The sequence below is a fragment of the Rhipicephalus sanguineus genome, chromosome 2 (genome assembly GCF_013339695.2).
Source record: "Rhipicephalus sanguineus isolate Rsan-2018 chromosome 2, BIME_Rsan_1.4, whole genome shotgun sequence".
In the NCBI taxonomy this organism is placed as follows: domain Eukaryota; kingdom Metazoa; phylum Arthropoda; class Arachnida; order Ixodida; family Ixodidae; genus Rhipicephalus; species Rhipicephalus sanguineus.
The window spans coordinates 63,117,544-63,134,949 of record NC_051177.1 but is presented as its reverse complement, the minus strand read 5'-3'; the positions used below and the strand labels follow the sequence as shown (position 1 = coordinate 63,134,949).

Here is a 17,406-nt window from a genome sequence, read left to right as displayed (position 1 = left end):
TCTCTGCAGACGCCCGTTAGTTCTTACGGATTTCGACTAAACTTAGCTGAACGTGCGTAAAACATGCATGCTGGCTTGCTCTGTAATACAAAAACGACGGCGTTTGTCTGCGGCTGCCCCCGGAGGTAGCCAAATGTGCCGGCTACACACACACCGATTGTATGCGCAACGTCAGGGCCACGTCCTTCTAACGCCAGCATAACAATGTGCCCACCTGACGCGCTGCGCCGTCAAACCAAATGTAAACAGACGAGAACGGAACGTGTGACGCCTTCCAGTCACGGTCCGTTGAACGGGAGGCTGGAAGAATCCCCGTGCATATTGTTTTGCCCCCTTCGCCCTGCAGTTCGCTTTGTGCTTCCTGTCACTGTTCGCGTCACGCAATGAAACGCGACCACTTCGACGCTTATTTATTTATTTATTTATTTATTTATTTATTTATTTACACTTGCTTGGGCTATAACAGGAGTGGACAAAAAGACAACACAAGCCGCATACTGTACAAGAATATCAATCAAAAACATATATGCAAGTTCAGGAACAATTACTTTCGGTCAGAACGGCATAGTAATAAAATGCCTCATTTATACATTACATAAGAGCTTGCAGAAATGTTGACAATGACTGAATAGTACGTATCAGACATTCTTAAGCCAAACGGTACAAACGGCCCTGTGACGTCATTTGTACCGCGCGGTTGGTCTTCATGCAGACTTGCGCGGATGCATTCGTGGGCCACGTAGCGCCGATTTTTGTTTAGCTCCTGCGGTAGCCTGTGTTTCAGAGTCGCGTTTAATCGATTCGTTGTTGACGTATGGGAAACCGACGTGAAACATTAGGTTTTTTAAATAGTTTATACATAGAGCAGACAAGCACCAGTCAGGAGTCAAGCCCCGATAATCGATACACATTACATTTACACAAACATGTCGACCCACCTCGTAACGCTTGGCTCAAAGCCAAGAAATGCAGCAGCAGCTCCTCGCTGACTGCTTCGCAGAAAACCGATTCCCGCAATGCGTGGGATCTGCCTGATCTTTTCCTTTTTTTTTCTTGCCCATGTGTGGCCATCATAATCCATCATAACAGCATGGCTCAGTCGTTTCGTGAACGGAGACATCTCATCTACCACGTTCGGAAACGCATCAGTGGCCTAATTGCACGGCAACCAGGTCAAACATATATATGCAGCTCCCTTCCGGCGTGGTATACCATCATCTTATGTGCGCGCGTGCATTATTTATACTGTTCGATCACCTCACTGTCTATTCCGGCCGAAATCCATTACATTTGTTTACCGATCAATGCGTGCCCACCGCATTTTGATCATATAACAGCGCGGATGTCGCATGACCTGAAATCGAAGCGCCGAAACTTGGCGACGCAACGCCACGACATATACGTCGTATTAACGCGATAGCGTTAACGAGCTCGTTTCGCTGAAATTCCGGAGTCGGCGTCGTTGGTTGGGAGCGAAAAATCAGCGTTGTCCGTGGGCGAAAGTTCGAGAGATGCAAATAAATAAATAATAAAAAAAAAGTCAGTTTCACCGCAAAGGCGAAGCAATGAATGCGATAGCAACAAATTGTATAGTGCTACACGAAGTGAGGCTGGCAGCTAACTGTTTTGTATCTGATCTCGCGTAACTACAAAACGCTGGTGTAAGAGAATACGGCCGTTCCAGGGAGCGATGCCCTCCGCAGTCACTTCGCGTTGAGAGCGCAGCACGTAGAAAGGTATACGAGCCGCCCGCTGCGATGGCTTTCGAGATAGCGCGCCCGCCAGCGATCGCGACCGCGCCCTTAGATTCAAAGTTCAAAGTTTGCTCCTCGCGCGACACTCCCCTGCCCCCCCCCCCCTCGCGTCTTCGCGTCTTTTTTCATGCTCGTGGGTGGGGCGTTTCCTGTCTGGTTCGACGGCAGGCCTCTCGAGCGGGGTGGTGTTATCGCATGCACCCTTCGAGCGAAGGAAACGGGACGGCTCGTTTTATCTCTGCTTCAGCTGCGTTCGTCGCCCCCGCTCGCGCGCTTTTAGCCGCGGTAGAACATACGATGCTCGGGGGGATTTTATCGATTTGGACTTCATACCGGAAGGACATGACGGCGACGGCAAAAACCCGTCGAGACTGTCCATATAATTGCTATCGCAATAAAAAACTTCGGTTCGAGTGTGAATAGAACCCAGGCCGTCTGCGTGGCAAGCGGGCGTTCTACCACAGAGCCCCGCCATTGCTTGGAACTGCTTCCGAAAAAAAAGTATACGAATGCCATTTAATGCGAGGAGTCTCCTTAACGCGTGTAATGTTGCGTGGCAGAAGCGTAGAATCGCGCCAGGCGTCAAGACATGTGAATTGTGCAACGAGTGAGGAGCTTAAAGGCCCGCCCATTACAATGCACTCAGACATATTTAATCATCATCATCATCATCATCATCATCAGCAGCAGCAGCAGCAGCAGCAGCAGCAGCAGCAGCAGCAGCAGCAAAAGCATCCACAAAGTGAGCAGCTGCGTAGGTGCGCGTGCTGCCTTACGGACGCGTAGTGGGCATTTCGCTGATTCGCAACAGGAAGAATTATGTTGTGGTGGCACTTGGCAACTGTACTTGCAGTGGGCAATCTAGGATAGTTTTAAACGGCCAATGTTACTCGCACAGACGTTCCTTTCATTGCGGCCTGGTTGAGGTTTCCACCGAAAAGCGAAGCGAGGCTGCCGATTGAGAAGGCGATACGAACGGGGCCCTATTACGCTATCGCGTTCTACTCTTGAAAAGAAGCTCAAGCGTTCTCCAACTTTTTTTCAGGAGAAAGGGCATGCATCCCTCTCTTTCTCTCTCTCCCTCCCTCGCTCTTGTTCAGAAGGACGGAGTATACAGAACATTTCACTATCGCTTCTTGCGGAGTGAACAATGAATTTCACTCCATCCGGGATTTCGTGAGAGTAAATTACTCTTTGCAGGGTAACTCGGCCCCTCTACTCCAGTAGCACACTCCCCAGTTTATTTATAGCATACGCTCTGTGGGTGCTATTCTGAACATCGTCGAGTTCCGCCACATCGTTAAATTATGCAGTGGTGGCATTTCGAACCAATCTCAGAGGTTGCGCGTGGAAGCCCTTTGGAACAATCTGTGCTACCGAGTCAAGTTCAACAAATCCGACGATTTCCAGAATAGCATGTCCAGCTTCCTGAAAAGCGACATGGAATGAAATCGTGATATCCCTCGAACGGCAGAAACAATTAGCCATCGTTTACAGGGCCGAAAGAGTGGCTTCCCCCGTGGAGCCACCGTGAGGCGCGGGACTGTTGACATTTAGTCAAGTAAATACTACCACAACCATGTGCCTAAAGGGACACTAAAGGCAAATAACAATTTATGTCAGAGTGAAAGGCCAATGCTTCAGGACATCTAAAACGTCAATATTATACACACAAGCGTTCTAGCAATCGGGAAATTAAGGTAAATGTAGGGCACGATTTGCGCCACCAGTGGGGCATTCTGGACCACAAGCCAGATGACGTAGTAGGGCCTTATAGCAATCAATCACAAGCACTCAAACCAACCACGGCAGGAAAAGACATTTTAGTCGACTTAGTCTCCATCGGAGGGGGGGCCCTCATAGACCGGCAACCTATCTCTCTCTCTCTCTCTCTCTCTCTATATATATATATATATATATATATATATACATCAGGATCCTGAAGAAGATCGGTCTCCGATCGAAACGTCGACAAATAAACAGTTTTTTAGCAGCGTATACCTTTTTCCTAATTATTTTACGGCAACCGAAGACACTTTATATATATATATATATATATATATATATATATATATATATATATATATATATATATATATATTGTAGCGAAGCTTATTGGAACTCTGAAGTGGGTCGTCCTCTCCGGCCCCTTCTAGTGGGTTGCCCTCTTCGGACAGAGCGCAGCTCGCGCAGAGTCGGCCCCGCCTTGACTGTCGCTGTCGTTCATCTTCGCCGAGTGTCCGCCAATAAACATCTTTATAATTTGGTGGAGAGTGCTGTGCCCCTCAAACAACTACGGTCAGCATTCAATGCCCTTGGAGCTTCGATCCCGTGCCGTGCCCTCTACCATGACTCAAGATGCCGCCCAGCAAACGCCTCCCCCTGCACCGACATCCTGTCCCGGTGTCCCCCGCATCCGCGACCCTCCTGTTTTCACCGGCGCGGATGGCACCGACGTCGAGGACTGGCTCGCGATTTACGAGCGTGTCAGCGTACCCAATAAATGGGACGAGACAGGAAAACTGAGCAACTTGGTTTTCTACCTCGCGGGTGTCGCAAGCCTATGGTACAACAACCACGCATCCGATTTCGCTACGTGGTCCGCTTTCAAGACCGCCATCGTCGACGTGTTTGGCCGCCCTGCGGTTCGTAAGCTGCAAGCTGAACAGCGCTTACGGGAACGAGCCCAGCAGTCCGGCGAGTCTTTCACGAGTTACATTGAAGACGTCCTGGACTTGTGCAAGAAAGCCAACTCGACCATGTCTGAAGCTGAGAAGATCCGGAACATCATGAAAGGCATCGACGACGATGCCTTCACCATGCTACTCGCCAAAAACCCTTGCACTGTGGCTGAGGTCATCACACTGTGCCAAAGCTACGAGGAGCTGCGCCGGCAGCGGCTGATGACGCGTCGACCTCCATCGCGCGACGCCGACCTCGCTGGCATGTCGGCTATTTCGGACCACTCCGGCTTGCTCGCCGAAATCAAGTCCTTCGTGCGCGAGGAGATTGCACGCCAGTTCTCTCTACTGGCCTTCGCTCACCCGCAGCCTGTTGAACAGCCGTCGACCCCACTGCTGCCTCCCCTACGCCGGGCTATTGAGCATGAAATCGCGGAGGTCATGCCGGAATACCACCAACCTCCTCGGCCGACTGCGCCGCTCAGTTACGCGCAAGTTGTAGCCAGGCCGCCTCCAGCGATCCCTGTGGTTCCCCCACTTACTTACGCCGGAGCCGTCCCCAGGCCTCAGGCCTTCGAAGAGAGAGTGCCGGCTGCGTACGCCGACGTCATCCATACGCCACGACTGCAGCCCACCATGCAGTCATACCAGCAGCCACCCCGTCCCTCGCGTCCTGCGACATGGATGGGACCTAGCCCGGCAAGCCGATGGCGCACTTCCGACAACCGCCCCATCTGCTTTGCGTGCGGTTGCGCCGGTCACGTCGCCCGCTATTGCAATCGCATGCAGCCGCCTCGAGTCGGATCGACCGTCACCAGCCAGTACAGCCGTCCATATTACGAGCCGCCGCCGCCTATGTCACCGACTTCACGCCCGTCTCCATCTACCCGCCGTTCGCCATCCCCAAGACGCCGCTCACTGTCACCGATGCGGCCTCGTCCGGTCGCCTGAGACCAGGAAAACTAGTCGTCGCAGTCCAAGAGGCAAGGGCTGCGACGCTATCGAACTGCCAAAGCCCTCAGCAAAGCCCATCGAACGTAGTAGACGTGTTTGTAGATGGCGTGCGCACATTGGCCCTTGTGGACACTGGAGCTGCCGTATCCGTTATGGACGCTAAATTTAGCCGACTACTACGAAAAGTGACGACGCCGCTTTCCGGGCTCTCCCTCCGTACAGCCAGCGCCCAAAGCATTCACCCGACAGCGGTGTGTACAGCCCGTGTCATCATTCAGGACGCTCTGTACGCCGTCGAATTCATCATAATTTCTTCATGCTCTCACGACGTCATCCTGGGTTGGGATTTTCTCGCTCGCCACGACGCCGTAATTCGTTGCGCACCAGCCGAAATAGAGCTCTCACCATTCTCCAATTTGACGCCGGCGAACAGTCCATCGGCTGCGACCAAAGTACTCGTCAAAGACGACACCACAGTTCCTGCAAACTCGTCAACGGCTGTGTCCGTCTATTGCACCGGTCTCTCCGACACCGTTGCACTTCTTTCCCCCTCTGACCGCGTTTTCACCAGGAAAGGTTTGCTGGTGCCATTTGCGACCGTGCAAGTCACTCAGGGCGACACCGATATTTTCGTTACGAACCCATCCCCGTACATTGTTAGGTTGGTGCGAGGGGAATGTCTCGGCCGAGCGGAGGCCCTCGAAGACGCACAAGTTATGGACGCACCGGGTGACACGCACTGTGCCAGCTCCCGTACGCTCAGTGCTGTTTCCACATCTGACTCGTCACCCGCTGATGTATTTGCTTCCTCAATTGCTGACAACCTTACGTCGGTCCAGCGTTCCCAGCTTCTCTGCCTGTTGGAAGAATTTCGTTCTTCGTTCGATGTCGCGCAAACTTCTCTCGGCCGCACGACTGCTGTCACGCATCACATCGACACTGGCGCCCAACCACCGCTGCGGCAACGTCCATATCGCGTATCTCCAGCAGAGCGTCGTGTAATTAACGAGCAAGTCGAAGACATGCTTCGCCGCGATGTTATTCGACCCTCAAACAGCCCGTGGGCGTCCCCTGTCGTTCTCGTTGCGAAGAAGGACGGCTCTGTGCGGTTCTGCGTGGACTACCGCTGACTCAATAAGATCACCCGTAAGGACGTTTATCCCCTCCCTCGCATAGACGACGCCATTGACAGCCTGCAAGGAGCAGAATTCTTTTCGTCGCTCGATTTGCGCTCAGGGTACTGGCAAGTCCCCATGGCTGATGACGCTCGACCGAAGACAGCGTTTGTCACACCCGACGGCTTGTACGAATTCAACGTCATGCCGTTTGGGCTGTGTAATGCGCCCGCGACCTTTGAGCGCATGATGGATTCCGTTCTGCGCAACTTGAAATGGCACAGGTGCCTGTGCTACCTCGACGACGTCGTCGTTTTCGCCCCGGACTTCTCCACGCATCTTCAACGCCTCAGACTTGTTTTGACGCGTTTGAGCGACGCCGGGCTACAACTGAACCTAAAGAAGTGCCGATTTGCAGCACGGCAGCTGACAATACTAGGCTACGTCGTGTCCAAGGACGGAATTCTCCCCGATCCAGCCAAGCTTCGGGCCGTGACAGAGTACCCCAAACCTACGTCCGTCAAAGAACTGCGCAGTTTTGTAGGACTATGCTCCTACTTTCGACGCTTCATACGAAACTTCGCGACTATCATATCGCCTCTGACAAAGCTCCTTGGCAGCAACGGGCCTCTCAATACGTGGTCGTCAGAGTGCGACGCCGCTTTCGCGAAGCTCCGTCGTTTGTTGACGTCTCCTCCAATACTACGCCACTACGACCCTACGGCCCCTACAGAGGTACACACGGACGCCAGCGGTGTTGGCCTCGGCGCTGTCCTTGCACAGCGTAAACCTGGGTTCCCGGAATATGTCGTGGCATATGCAAGTCGCACGCTTACTAAAGCCGAGACCAATTACACCGTCACGGAGAAAGAATGTCTGGCCATCATCTGGGCCCTTACGAAGTTCCGACCTTATTTGTATGGTCGCCCGTTTGATGTCGTCACCGACCATCATGCGCTGTGCTGGTTGTCGTCATTGAAAGATCCCTCAGGCCGTCTCGCCCGTTGGGCACTTCGCCTGCAAGACTACGACATCCGCGTACTGTACCGCAACGGACGCCAGCATGCTGACGCCGACGCCCTGTCGCGCTCTCCCTTGCCTGACGACAATGCCCACGGCTCAGTGTCTCCCCTTGCCGTTTCTTCCATCGACATTCAGACAATCGCTACCGAACAGCGCAAGGATCGCTGGATTGCCTCACTGATGGACTTGCTGACTGATCCATCGGCAACACCATCCACTCGCGCGTTGCGTCGTCAAGCCCACCATTTCGCCGTTCGCGACGACCTCCTCCACCGACGCAATTACAGCGGCGACGGCCGCCAGTGGCTACTAGTAATACCCCGAAGTCTGCGTTCTGACATGCGAATCGTTCCACGCTGATCCGCAGTGTGCGCATTCTGGGGTATCGAAAACTTACCACCGCATCCGCCAACGGTACTTTTGGCGAGGGATGTACCGCTACGTGCAGAAGTTCGTTCGCTCCTGCATCGATTGTCAGCGCCGCAAAACTTCAACGCACCTGTCGCCGGCAGGTCTGCAACCTCTACCTTGCCCTGACCGGCCGTTTGGGCGTGTTGGCATCGATTTGTATGGACCACTTCCTCTGACGTCTGCTGGTAACCGCTGGGCCATCGTCGCTGTAGACCACCTCACGCGATACGCCGAAACTGCCGCCCTCCCAGCGGCTACAGCGCGCGATGTGGCCTCCTTCCTGCTCCACCGATTCATGCTACGTCACGGTCCACCTCAGGAGCTACTCAGCGATCGAGGCCGTGTCTTCTTGTCGGAAGTCGTCGAAGCCATTCTAAAAGAGTGCAACGTTGTTCACCGCAAAACTACTGCTTACCACCCACAGACGAATGGCCTCACCGAACGCTTTAACCGTACGCTCGGCGACATGCTCTCCATGTACGTAGCCGCCGATCACACCAACTGGGATGCCATTCTGCCCTTCGTCACCTACGCCTACAATACCGCCGCTCAGAGCACCACTGGTTTTTCTCCTTTTTTCTTATTGTATGGCAGGCACCCCTCGCACACAATCGACACAATCCTTCCATACAAGCCGGATCGGTCTGAGTGTGCGCCGATTTCTGCTACCGCCCGACTTGCTGAAGAATGTCGCGAACTTGCCAAGACCTTCACTACGCAGGACCAAGAGCGGCAGAGGAGCATTAGCGGTGACAGAATCACTTCTGAGCCGACGTTCCTCCCTGGAGCGCTCGTATGGCTCTCGATCCCTACCACTGCACCTGGCCTCTCTTCAAAACTACTGCCGAAATACGAAGGCCCCTACCGTGTTGTTGAACGCACATCCCCTGTAAACTATCTGATCGAACCAATCGATCCATCCTCGGACATGCGCCGTCGAGGGCGCGACATTGTAAACGTGGAGCGCCTCAAGGCGTACCATGACCCGCTCATTGTGACAAGTTGTTAGGTCGCCAGGCGGCTCCCTTTTCGCCCCCGGAGTAATTGTAGCGAAGCTTATTGGAACTCTGAAGTGGGTCGTCCTCTCCGGCCCCTTCTAGTGGGTTGCCCTCTTCGGACAGAGCGCAGCTCGCGCAGAGTCGGCCCCGCCTTGACTGTCGCTGTCGTTCATCTTCGCCGAGTGTCCGCCAATAAACAACTTTATAATATATATATATGGGTGTGTGTGTGTGTGTGCGCGCGCGCTTGTGTGTTATTCTGGGCGAAAGTCAGTTTCGTCACAATTCTCGCAGGCCCCAGAATTAGGTTGTGTTTGGTACAATCACAGTGTAGTGAAGCCAATTGTCTCGAAAATTGAACGAATGCTTTTGAATGTTACACAACGAAATATATCATTCGGAGTCTATTTCACGTGTTTGCTCACTGTGCCAATCCAATCAACCACTAAAAAGAGTGCATTTTAGAAATAATTTTCAAAACTAACTTGGGGTGTGAAAGGATAACGATATGCGAACTCAAACCAAATAAGTCGTTCGCTCACTGCACTGAGAACCTCAGGCCCGACAATGCTATACTTTATTTTAACACGAAAGTGTTTTATGCAGGGGTCCACCAAGACTTTCATGACGTATTTCCGACACGTAAATACGTCAGCAAAATTAACGCCATCAGATGGCAAAGAAAAACTGCTAAGAAAACGTGCCGTTGACAGGAGTCGAACCCATGACCTCTCGGTCAGCGACGATGGCTGGCGGGCGTCTAGCCCACTGAGCCACCGCCAAACACATACAGGAGGATACATGAACGCGCTTTTTATCTTTCACATTTTCCTCTCACAGTGCTTTTGGATAGATGCTATGAGCGTGCCCTTTATAACGGGGCGGTGACATGTGTGCCACCAGGCTCAAAAAAAAAAAAAAAAATCTTCGTTGCCGCCGCAATTAGCTCCGGCAACGATCCGTTGCTGCAACCATCCCATTCGGCGCGTTTCCGATAGGAGAATTGTAATTTCGTCAACGCTTTCACGCACCGCGATGTGGCGGCTTTAGCCCAAGCCTCGTACATCCTCGCTCATAGCATCTATCCATATCGAAAAATAGCTCTCCGACGCTCGCCGGGCCCTGGCGCCGGGCCCTGGCTGTCGTACCACGTTCCCCGTTCGCCTGTGAGAATTAACGGCCAGGCTAGAGGGAAGACACGACGCCCGTCGCGTTTCTATTCGCGTTTCACGACGCTTTGAAGGAGTGCATGTCGAGTATCAGTGTTTACTCTGCGCTTGTTGGTGCCATCTTTGCGCGGGATTCACCATATGCGGTATCCAGGTATATCTTGACAACTTCAGCTACCGCAAGGGTTAAATCGTGATCATGGGCGTTAGTCCTCGGTACGGATATGTGCCATTGGGCTCTAACGTGGGTGCGTCCACATCAAGCAGTGCTATATCTGCCAAACAACAAAGAGACATTATACAAGCTCTCATATACCAATGCACTATGAACAATCAACTACTTCTGTGACGACACGTTTAACTTTCGTGTCATACCGATTTCTATGACGGAGGGATCAGCCATCTTTTTACACGTACTTGCCTAAAAAAGTAGGCAAAATAAATGCGTCTTTCGCATTGCAACAGACCCGTAATACACAACTAAACGAATGAAGATTGACTGTTGACGTAAAGAACGAACTTTCACTGATTGACGAACAGGCCTCACGCACAGGCGACTCGTTGAAAAGTGTGTTGTGCCAAGAAGCTCAGTCGAACATGATGGTGACCCATGGTGTGCAGCATCTCGGGCAATTGCATCCAGCAGTACGATGAAAGCTGTTTCTTTGTTTCTTTTTCTTTTTTGATGTCTCATCAACCTAATTGCGATTAAATCATTATTCAAAAGATTGGAGAGCTATAATTCACCTCCACAAAGCACTACTGCATAAAAAAAAATCAACTCCAGTGCCTGTCAAATGGGTGCCGCAGTGCTACAGTTGACTTGCCGAGGGGGGGCCGAGCCCCTCCTAGAAAATTGTAGGGGGGGGGGGCAGTTTGAATTGTGCTAACGGTACGCGTGCCAGTAAAACGTGAATTTCTTTCAAACTAAGCATTTCCTAGGCACGAAACAAGCACTACGAGGTTTCTGGAACGCTAATTCAATAATCTACGTCGACCTATTATTTGCCTTTAGTGTCTCTTTAATGCATCCCTGGCCTATCGGTCTACCGCCGCAGAATGGGCGTGGCGCTGCAAGTGGGTGGCGTGCCACACGGCCACTCGCACGGGACGCATCACGCGGGCGACGATGAGGACGCGCACCTGAAGGACCCCTCGAACGGCGTCGCAGTCATCGAGAACGGCGGCTCGCGTCCCCACAGCAGCACGGCGCGCGGATCGGGCAACATCAACGTCCGCGCCGCACTCATCCACGTCATCGGCGACTTCCTGCAGAGCCTGGGCGTCTTCGTGGCGGCACTCATCATCTTCTTCAGGGTGAGTGATCACGATGTATGAGCCCCGTAGTAGTAGTGATTTGTTTAAACGGCTGCTTGGGCGAGTTGCTCCCGCGTTCTGCAGATTCGGTGATGCCAAACAGCATACGGTAACAGCGTGTCGGTTTGAAGATTGACATGTTTTTGAATGCATACCCCATAACGTGCGAATTTCGGCAGTATAGGAGGACAACACTAACGAAAAGCTGTCGACAATAAACCTTACTGAGATATTGCCGCGGTCCCTATTAACATACGCTTTATTTCCACCAGGCCAGCTGTTGGTTTGCAGGCGTTGACTACAATAAAACGAAAATAAATTTTAAAGTGGCTTATTTTCTGAGCTCTGTGCGCGTCCTCAAGCTGTGCTACTTAATTTTGTTAAGTTGTAGGGCTCCCGTTCGGTATCTGTGTTATTTGCAAGTTATAAACTGCGCATCGACTAAGCGGTGCTTCCGCGTGCAGCCACAACTTGAATACCATTGAAACTGAGAGCTTACAATGAGAGTTACCTGTAGATAACCTCCACATATGAATATGCACCGACACTGGAACGGTTCACTATTCTTCTCCTAAATTGGTCACCTTGAAACTGCAAGATATTTCATGTTTTTCATCGTACAGCTGTCCTTCACTGCTCTTCACTAACACTGCATAGCAGGCACGTAGGCAAGGGGGGGGGGGCAGCCCCCCCCCCCCCCGAAATTCGTCCGGCCTTCTATTTTCCCGGGCCACCTTTGTTTTATATTAGCCATGGAAATACTTTCGAACAATTAGGCCTTGGGGCCCCCCCCCCCCCCCCCCCCCGAAAAAAAATCCTGGCTACGTGCCTGCTGTATAGTACGCCGTAAACGATTTCTGTGCTGCAGATTATTGTTGTACGGGCCACACTGACACATAAAATTATTACCAAGAATGCCAAATATTACCATTGCCTGCATGAACACCTTCAGAACGGCTTATACAGTGTCTGTTAAAATTTCCATCTGTAGCGCAGTTAAAATTAAGGGCTTTAGGAGAGCTAGGTATCCGTCGCCAATTTTACCGATTGAAAGAAAAGGGATAAACCTTTTATTGGTCCGACAACACGAATAGTGCTTACAGCAGCGAACACGGGAAAATGCAACGGCCCAGTACAACAAAGGCACAAAAGGCACGCCGCTGCATTGCGTTCCTTTATCCGCCGTAATCACACTACACATATACCTAGCACCAATACGCGCTAAACACGAATTGGTACAATGCGGTTCACTGTTTGAAGAAACGTTCTAATACGCGGCTTTCGGTTTGCAGTTGGCTATTTCTGTGCAAGTACTCGTTAACGTTCTGCAGTAAATAGGGCACGGAGAGGTACCGGTGCCATAAACTGCCAAACACGTTCCGTAAAGCTGGACGTATGTTCCCTTGCTAATAGAGAGAAAGTGACACCTGTGCTCCCTTTATCACTTTATTGCGCATCATTTAAGAGTGGATCGCACCTGCGCGTTCGTACCATCACGAATCATGGCACATCCGGTTGTACTTTGATAAGACAACTGGGAAAACTCGCATGAAGTTTCAAAATGAAGTTCGTACAAACCAAACAGCCGTCATTCGAATGATGCTTTTTTTGGCGACAATGTGTTTTTTGACCCCGATCTGATTACCGCTTCGCTCTCGACTATTATAAGCAAACAGCTTCGACACGTTTACGCGCAGCCCGAGTACCGCATCGCGGACCCTCTGTGCACCTTCCTGTTTTCGGTGCTGGTGCTGTTGTCCACGATGGCCATCCTGCGCGAAGCCCTGACCGTGCTGATGGAAGGCAAGCCGAGCAGCATCGACTTCCGCCAGGTGCTCACGCTCCTCGCGCAGCAGCCCGGAGTGCACATGGTGCACAACCTGCGCATATGGGCCCTCTCCATGGACAAAATCGCGCTCTCCGCGCACATTGTCATCCGTGAGTATATATAACGTGTGCCTATTCGACCGACTGGCGTGACGCAAAGTTCCGGTGTTACGTTGATTATGCAGTTGGTTACAGCCTGACAACGAATGTAAGCCTCTCCCTCCCCCCCCCCCCCTTACACACGTACACACACACACACATACAAAACTGCGGCTTATCGGCCCTTCACCTTTTAACAGAATCGTACCAGCTAGCTTTCGTTAGAAGCGCTCTCTGTATGCTAATGTAAAGACTAGGCATACTGGAAAATAAATTTCATCGCTTCTAACTATAAGTTATATTTATCTGAGTACTGATGTCAGGATAATTGATTAATGTTGTCGGGACGCTGAAATCTTGTATTCAAATTCAGCCACAAAAACTTATACCTGTACGGAAAACTTTAACTGCCTTGCGCATTCGGGAGCGCATGACGTCACGAAAATAAGCAATTGCAATTCGATGGAGCACCTATGCGAGTTCGGCTTGCGTGGAAGGCCCATGGCTGTGGGTGGAGCTTATGTTTATTTTTAGGTTGCGACCGACTACTGATATAGCGGACTCGTGCTTTAGCTTTGCCTGTGTAGCTCTGCATGCGAGTAGCCAAGTGGAGGCCATAAAAAATATTCATTTTCGTACTCTTTCTACATTTTCCGCACTGTTATTCATAAAGAAGAGTAAAAAAAAACTGATAAGCAATGAGGTAATTAACCTATTCTGGTGGCTTGGCATCTAATTTTTGTTAATGAGGTTTATGTAGTGGGACTATCTCGACCCTGCGTTCGCGAAGGTCGCGTTGCAATAGGGACGGATAAATAAGAAAAAGAAAGTGTAACTCGTTTTCTGAGCTTCCAGTCCAATTAAACAGACCACATCAAATCTAAGGCATGTGTCATGTCTCCTGCGTTATTTCGGGAGTGCTATGCCCCGTAGATGTGAGACAGTCAATAAAGATACTAATATTTTACATATGAACATTTTCAGCTTTCACTGCGACCTGTCTCATAATAGCATCTCCTTGTGCTATACTCATCATGGCTGATTGCGTCTGTACTTGCATTTGCTTGCGGTTTGTGTCCCTCTTTTTTTTTTTTTAAACGTGCATGAGGTTCACCATTAAATAATTAAGTAAAGTGGACCTGTTAAGTTTGTAAATAATGTTTCAGAGGCTGCTAGCTTAGCCCCGAAAACGCACACTCTACATAGAAAGCTCATTCGATAACTTCATGCCGTTTGCGGAATGCGGAGTTTCCAGAGCCGTGTAAGGCAATACCAAAGGTGGTATAGCGAAGTCTTGGGGCATGTTCTCCAACTACGATGTTTACGGAACATTTTTTCATGATGCATTAGTCTTCTTGTCGATGTAAACCAGAAAATTTCTGCTGATTGACGATTCTCACTGCCGAACATTACACCAGTACTAAAGCTTAACAAGTAGCTCACTGCAGTATTAGCTGATTGTATTTTGGCGCCATTGGCTCAACAAAATTTCCTCAAACTTGGTATGTTAACTCTATGGCTCTCTCAGAGGACAGTGTAGTTTATTTTTACCGTTAAGGGACTACGCAGCCCCAAGTGTGCGCTGTTGGGACTCCGGGTCCTGCGGGTCTCATCATTGGTAGCTGGCCTCCGTCATCGGACCCTTCGTCCCGCCAAATGCGAGAGAAGAGGCGCTCGTACGAATGACAGAGATTTATTTACATGGTAGAAATGATCAAGTGATCAAGAGACAAGTGACGAGTGACAAGTAACAAGGTACAAGAGACACATACGTCTTCGGCCTTTTATAGCGCCGCGTTGCCAACCCTGGGCGCATTGTCCGCGTCTTCAGCCAATGCGGTCGTCTCGGCGCCTTGCCCACGAGGGAGGGGAAAGACACCACACATGGAGAGGGCACAAACTAACACGATGCCCAAATATGGTCACAAAACCTCAAACGATGCCCAAATACGGTCACGAGCTCACGGCACCAAGACCTTGCACACGGCAGATTCCAGAATTCTCCCGGCGAGGGGGAAGAGCCTGAATGGGGAGATGGGGAGGGGTCGACGACTACTCGGTCCTCTGGGCGCAAGACCGGTATGTTGACCTTTGTTCTCGCTTGCCTGCGAGGTCGTCTCAAGTGCATGCTGCCCCTGGAATGCGTCGACGATCTCCTTGACGGGTTCGCAAACGTTGAAAGAACCCCAATGCTGGGGACGGTCGTAACAGCGCCGTCAAAACATGTGACGTCGCGGCGAATGGTGCGGAAACTTCAAGGTGGCGTCGCCACCCACATTTTCTTTTTGCACGATTTCTCGGTTACTAAGCGTCTTCTCGCGGCAAGCGTGGTGGTTTTGGTATCGTGAAAGAGTAGTTTACTAATACGAGAAAAATCGTTTTGCTCTTTAGTGTCCCTTGAAAGAACCTCAGCTGGTCGAAATCTCTGGAGCCCTCCACTGTGGCGTCTTTCGTAACTTTATCGTGGTTTTGGGACGTAAAACCCCAACAACTATTATATCAGTATTAGTTGTGCGCGCCTCTGGTAGGACTCTGCATCATCAGATGTCGCTGCCAGCGTCATTGCTGTAGCAAGATTCTCGGTTACTCGGTAAACTGTAAACGGAAAGAAGCTTAAGAGACAAACTAAGAAACTCTCTATTTTTGCCGTCTCCACGTGTGCAGGGCCGAACGAGGACGCCATGCAAGTGCTCAAGTCGTGCTCGCGCATGATCCGTTCCAATTACGACATCTTCGAGCTGACCCTGCAGATCGAAGAGTACCACGAGGTGATGGACGATTGCGCCAAGTGCAACGACCTCAGGAACTGAAAAGCGTACTACTCTCGCCCCCCAAAATGCTGGGCGTTCCTGGCTTCCCCCTTATATGCCTCTTCTGCGGGCAGCGATCAAAGTTACTGCGGCTGCGATGCTTGCGGGATTGTCAAGCGCGCCGCTTCGAAGTGCCATCTTCTCGCTGAGATGGAAAGTGCGGACTCAGAAGAGTGTTCACAGTTGTGAAAGTGTTTAGGAGTTTTAACTAGTATATATATTTTTTTCATCTGAGCGTTGTTGAATAATTCATCTGTGTTGTCCCGTTAGATTCTCGCAGTCACTCTAGCCTCGACACTGAGGCGAGCAGCTGAGATAACGAATAAGGGTTGGCTATACTGAACGGTACTTATCGCAGGAATCGGTACGCGGTGATAATATGTAAACCTGCAAGGCTGGAACGAAAGGAAAGTGGTACACGATGAAGGGTACGGAAGGAACACGTGTGATTAGCGTTGTTAGGCAAAGCTAGTTTTACAGGACATATCATCTATAGCCTTGTCTCATGTGTCCCTCTCCTGATTAGTTTTAGTTAAGAATGTGTTTTTTTTTTCTTTTCTGTTTTTTTTTGTCGGGGTGTTCAGACCAGTGACTTCACAGAGCAAGGCGATATGCTCGTAGAAGTTATGAGATCTTTGATATGATCGAAGGTTGTTCATCTAGTTCCCGTCGTTGGTGTATAGCCGTAACAGCCGAATACAGTGATTAGCTGTCTTTTGTAGTAATTATGATTACTATAAGTGTACTTAGTTATTTATCTGGAAGGGTCATCCTGATCACGTTAGCGTGTGATAAAACCGAGCTGCGTCTCAAGATGATAAGATGGGGTGGCTTGCTCGTTACAAGTACGAAATCAGGTTGTACGTTGAGTTCTATGCCCGCATGTACTTGCTGAAGACACTTGAAGTATCTTAATTTGACGAAACATCATATACGCTCGACAGCTTTCTTTCTGTTTAGTGAGCACTGGATTCTACCATTTACAAAAATAAAAATTAAATCAGGTTTTCTTTTTACTGCGGGTTTACTGAAGTAAAATCATCACTGCAGTTACCAGTATTAGTCATACGCTGCGCGCTGCTTTCTGGTGCGACCCAAAACGAGAAACGGCAGCTTTGGTCACATGATTCGCTTCTCCCCTTCTTTCTTCTTCTCAATAAGGAGCAATGCTTAGCGTATTTAAAACATGTACATTGTCAGTATTTGTGTTTCTTAACGACAGAAAGGTTTAGGCACTAAGCAGTCAAT

General features: G+C 50.4%; 1 protein-coding gene across 4 annotated transcripts in view; it reads left to right on the top strand.

The window, feature by feature from the left end:
- Positions 1 to 16,267, top strand: part of LOC119383107 (zinc transporter 2) — a 93,198-nt gene extending 76,931 nt beyond the window's left edge. For 2 of the 4 annotated variants that reach the window (XM_037651104.2, XM_037651102.2), the window contains exons 7-9: positions 11,164 to 11,422; positions 13,120 to 13,360; positions 16,013 to 16,267. In XM_037651104.2, the coding sequence (XP_037507032.1) occupies positions 11,164 to 11,422; positions 13,120 to 13,360; positions 16,013 to 16,158 (646 nt within the window). In that variant the 3' untranslated portion in view covers positions 16,159 to 16,267. The remainder of the gene's footprint in view (positions 1 to 11,163; positions 11,423 to 13,119; positions 13,361 to 16,012) is intronic. The other 2 variants (XM_037651103.2, XM_037651105.2) reach the window with 2 other exon arrangements.
- The last annotated feature ends 1,139 nt before the right edge of the window (positions 16,268 to 17,406 follow it).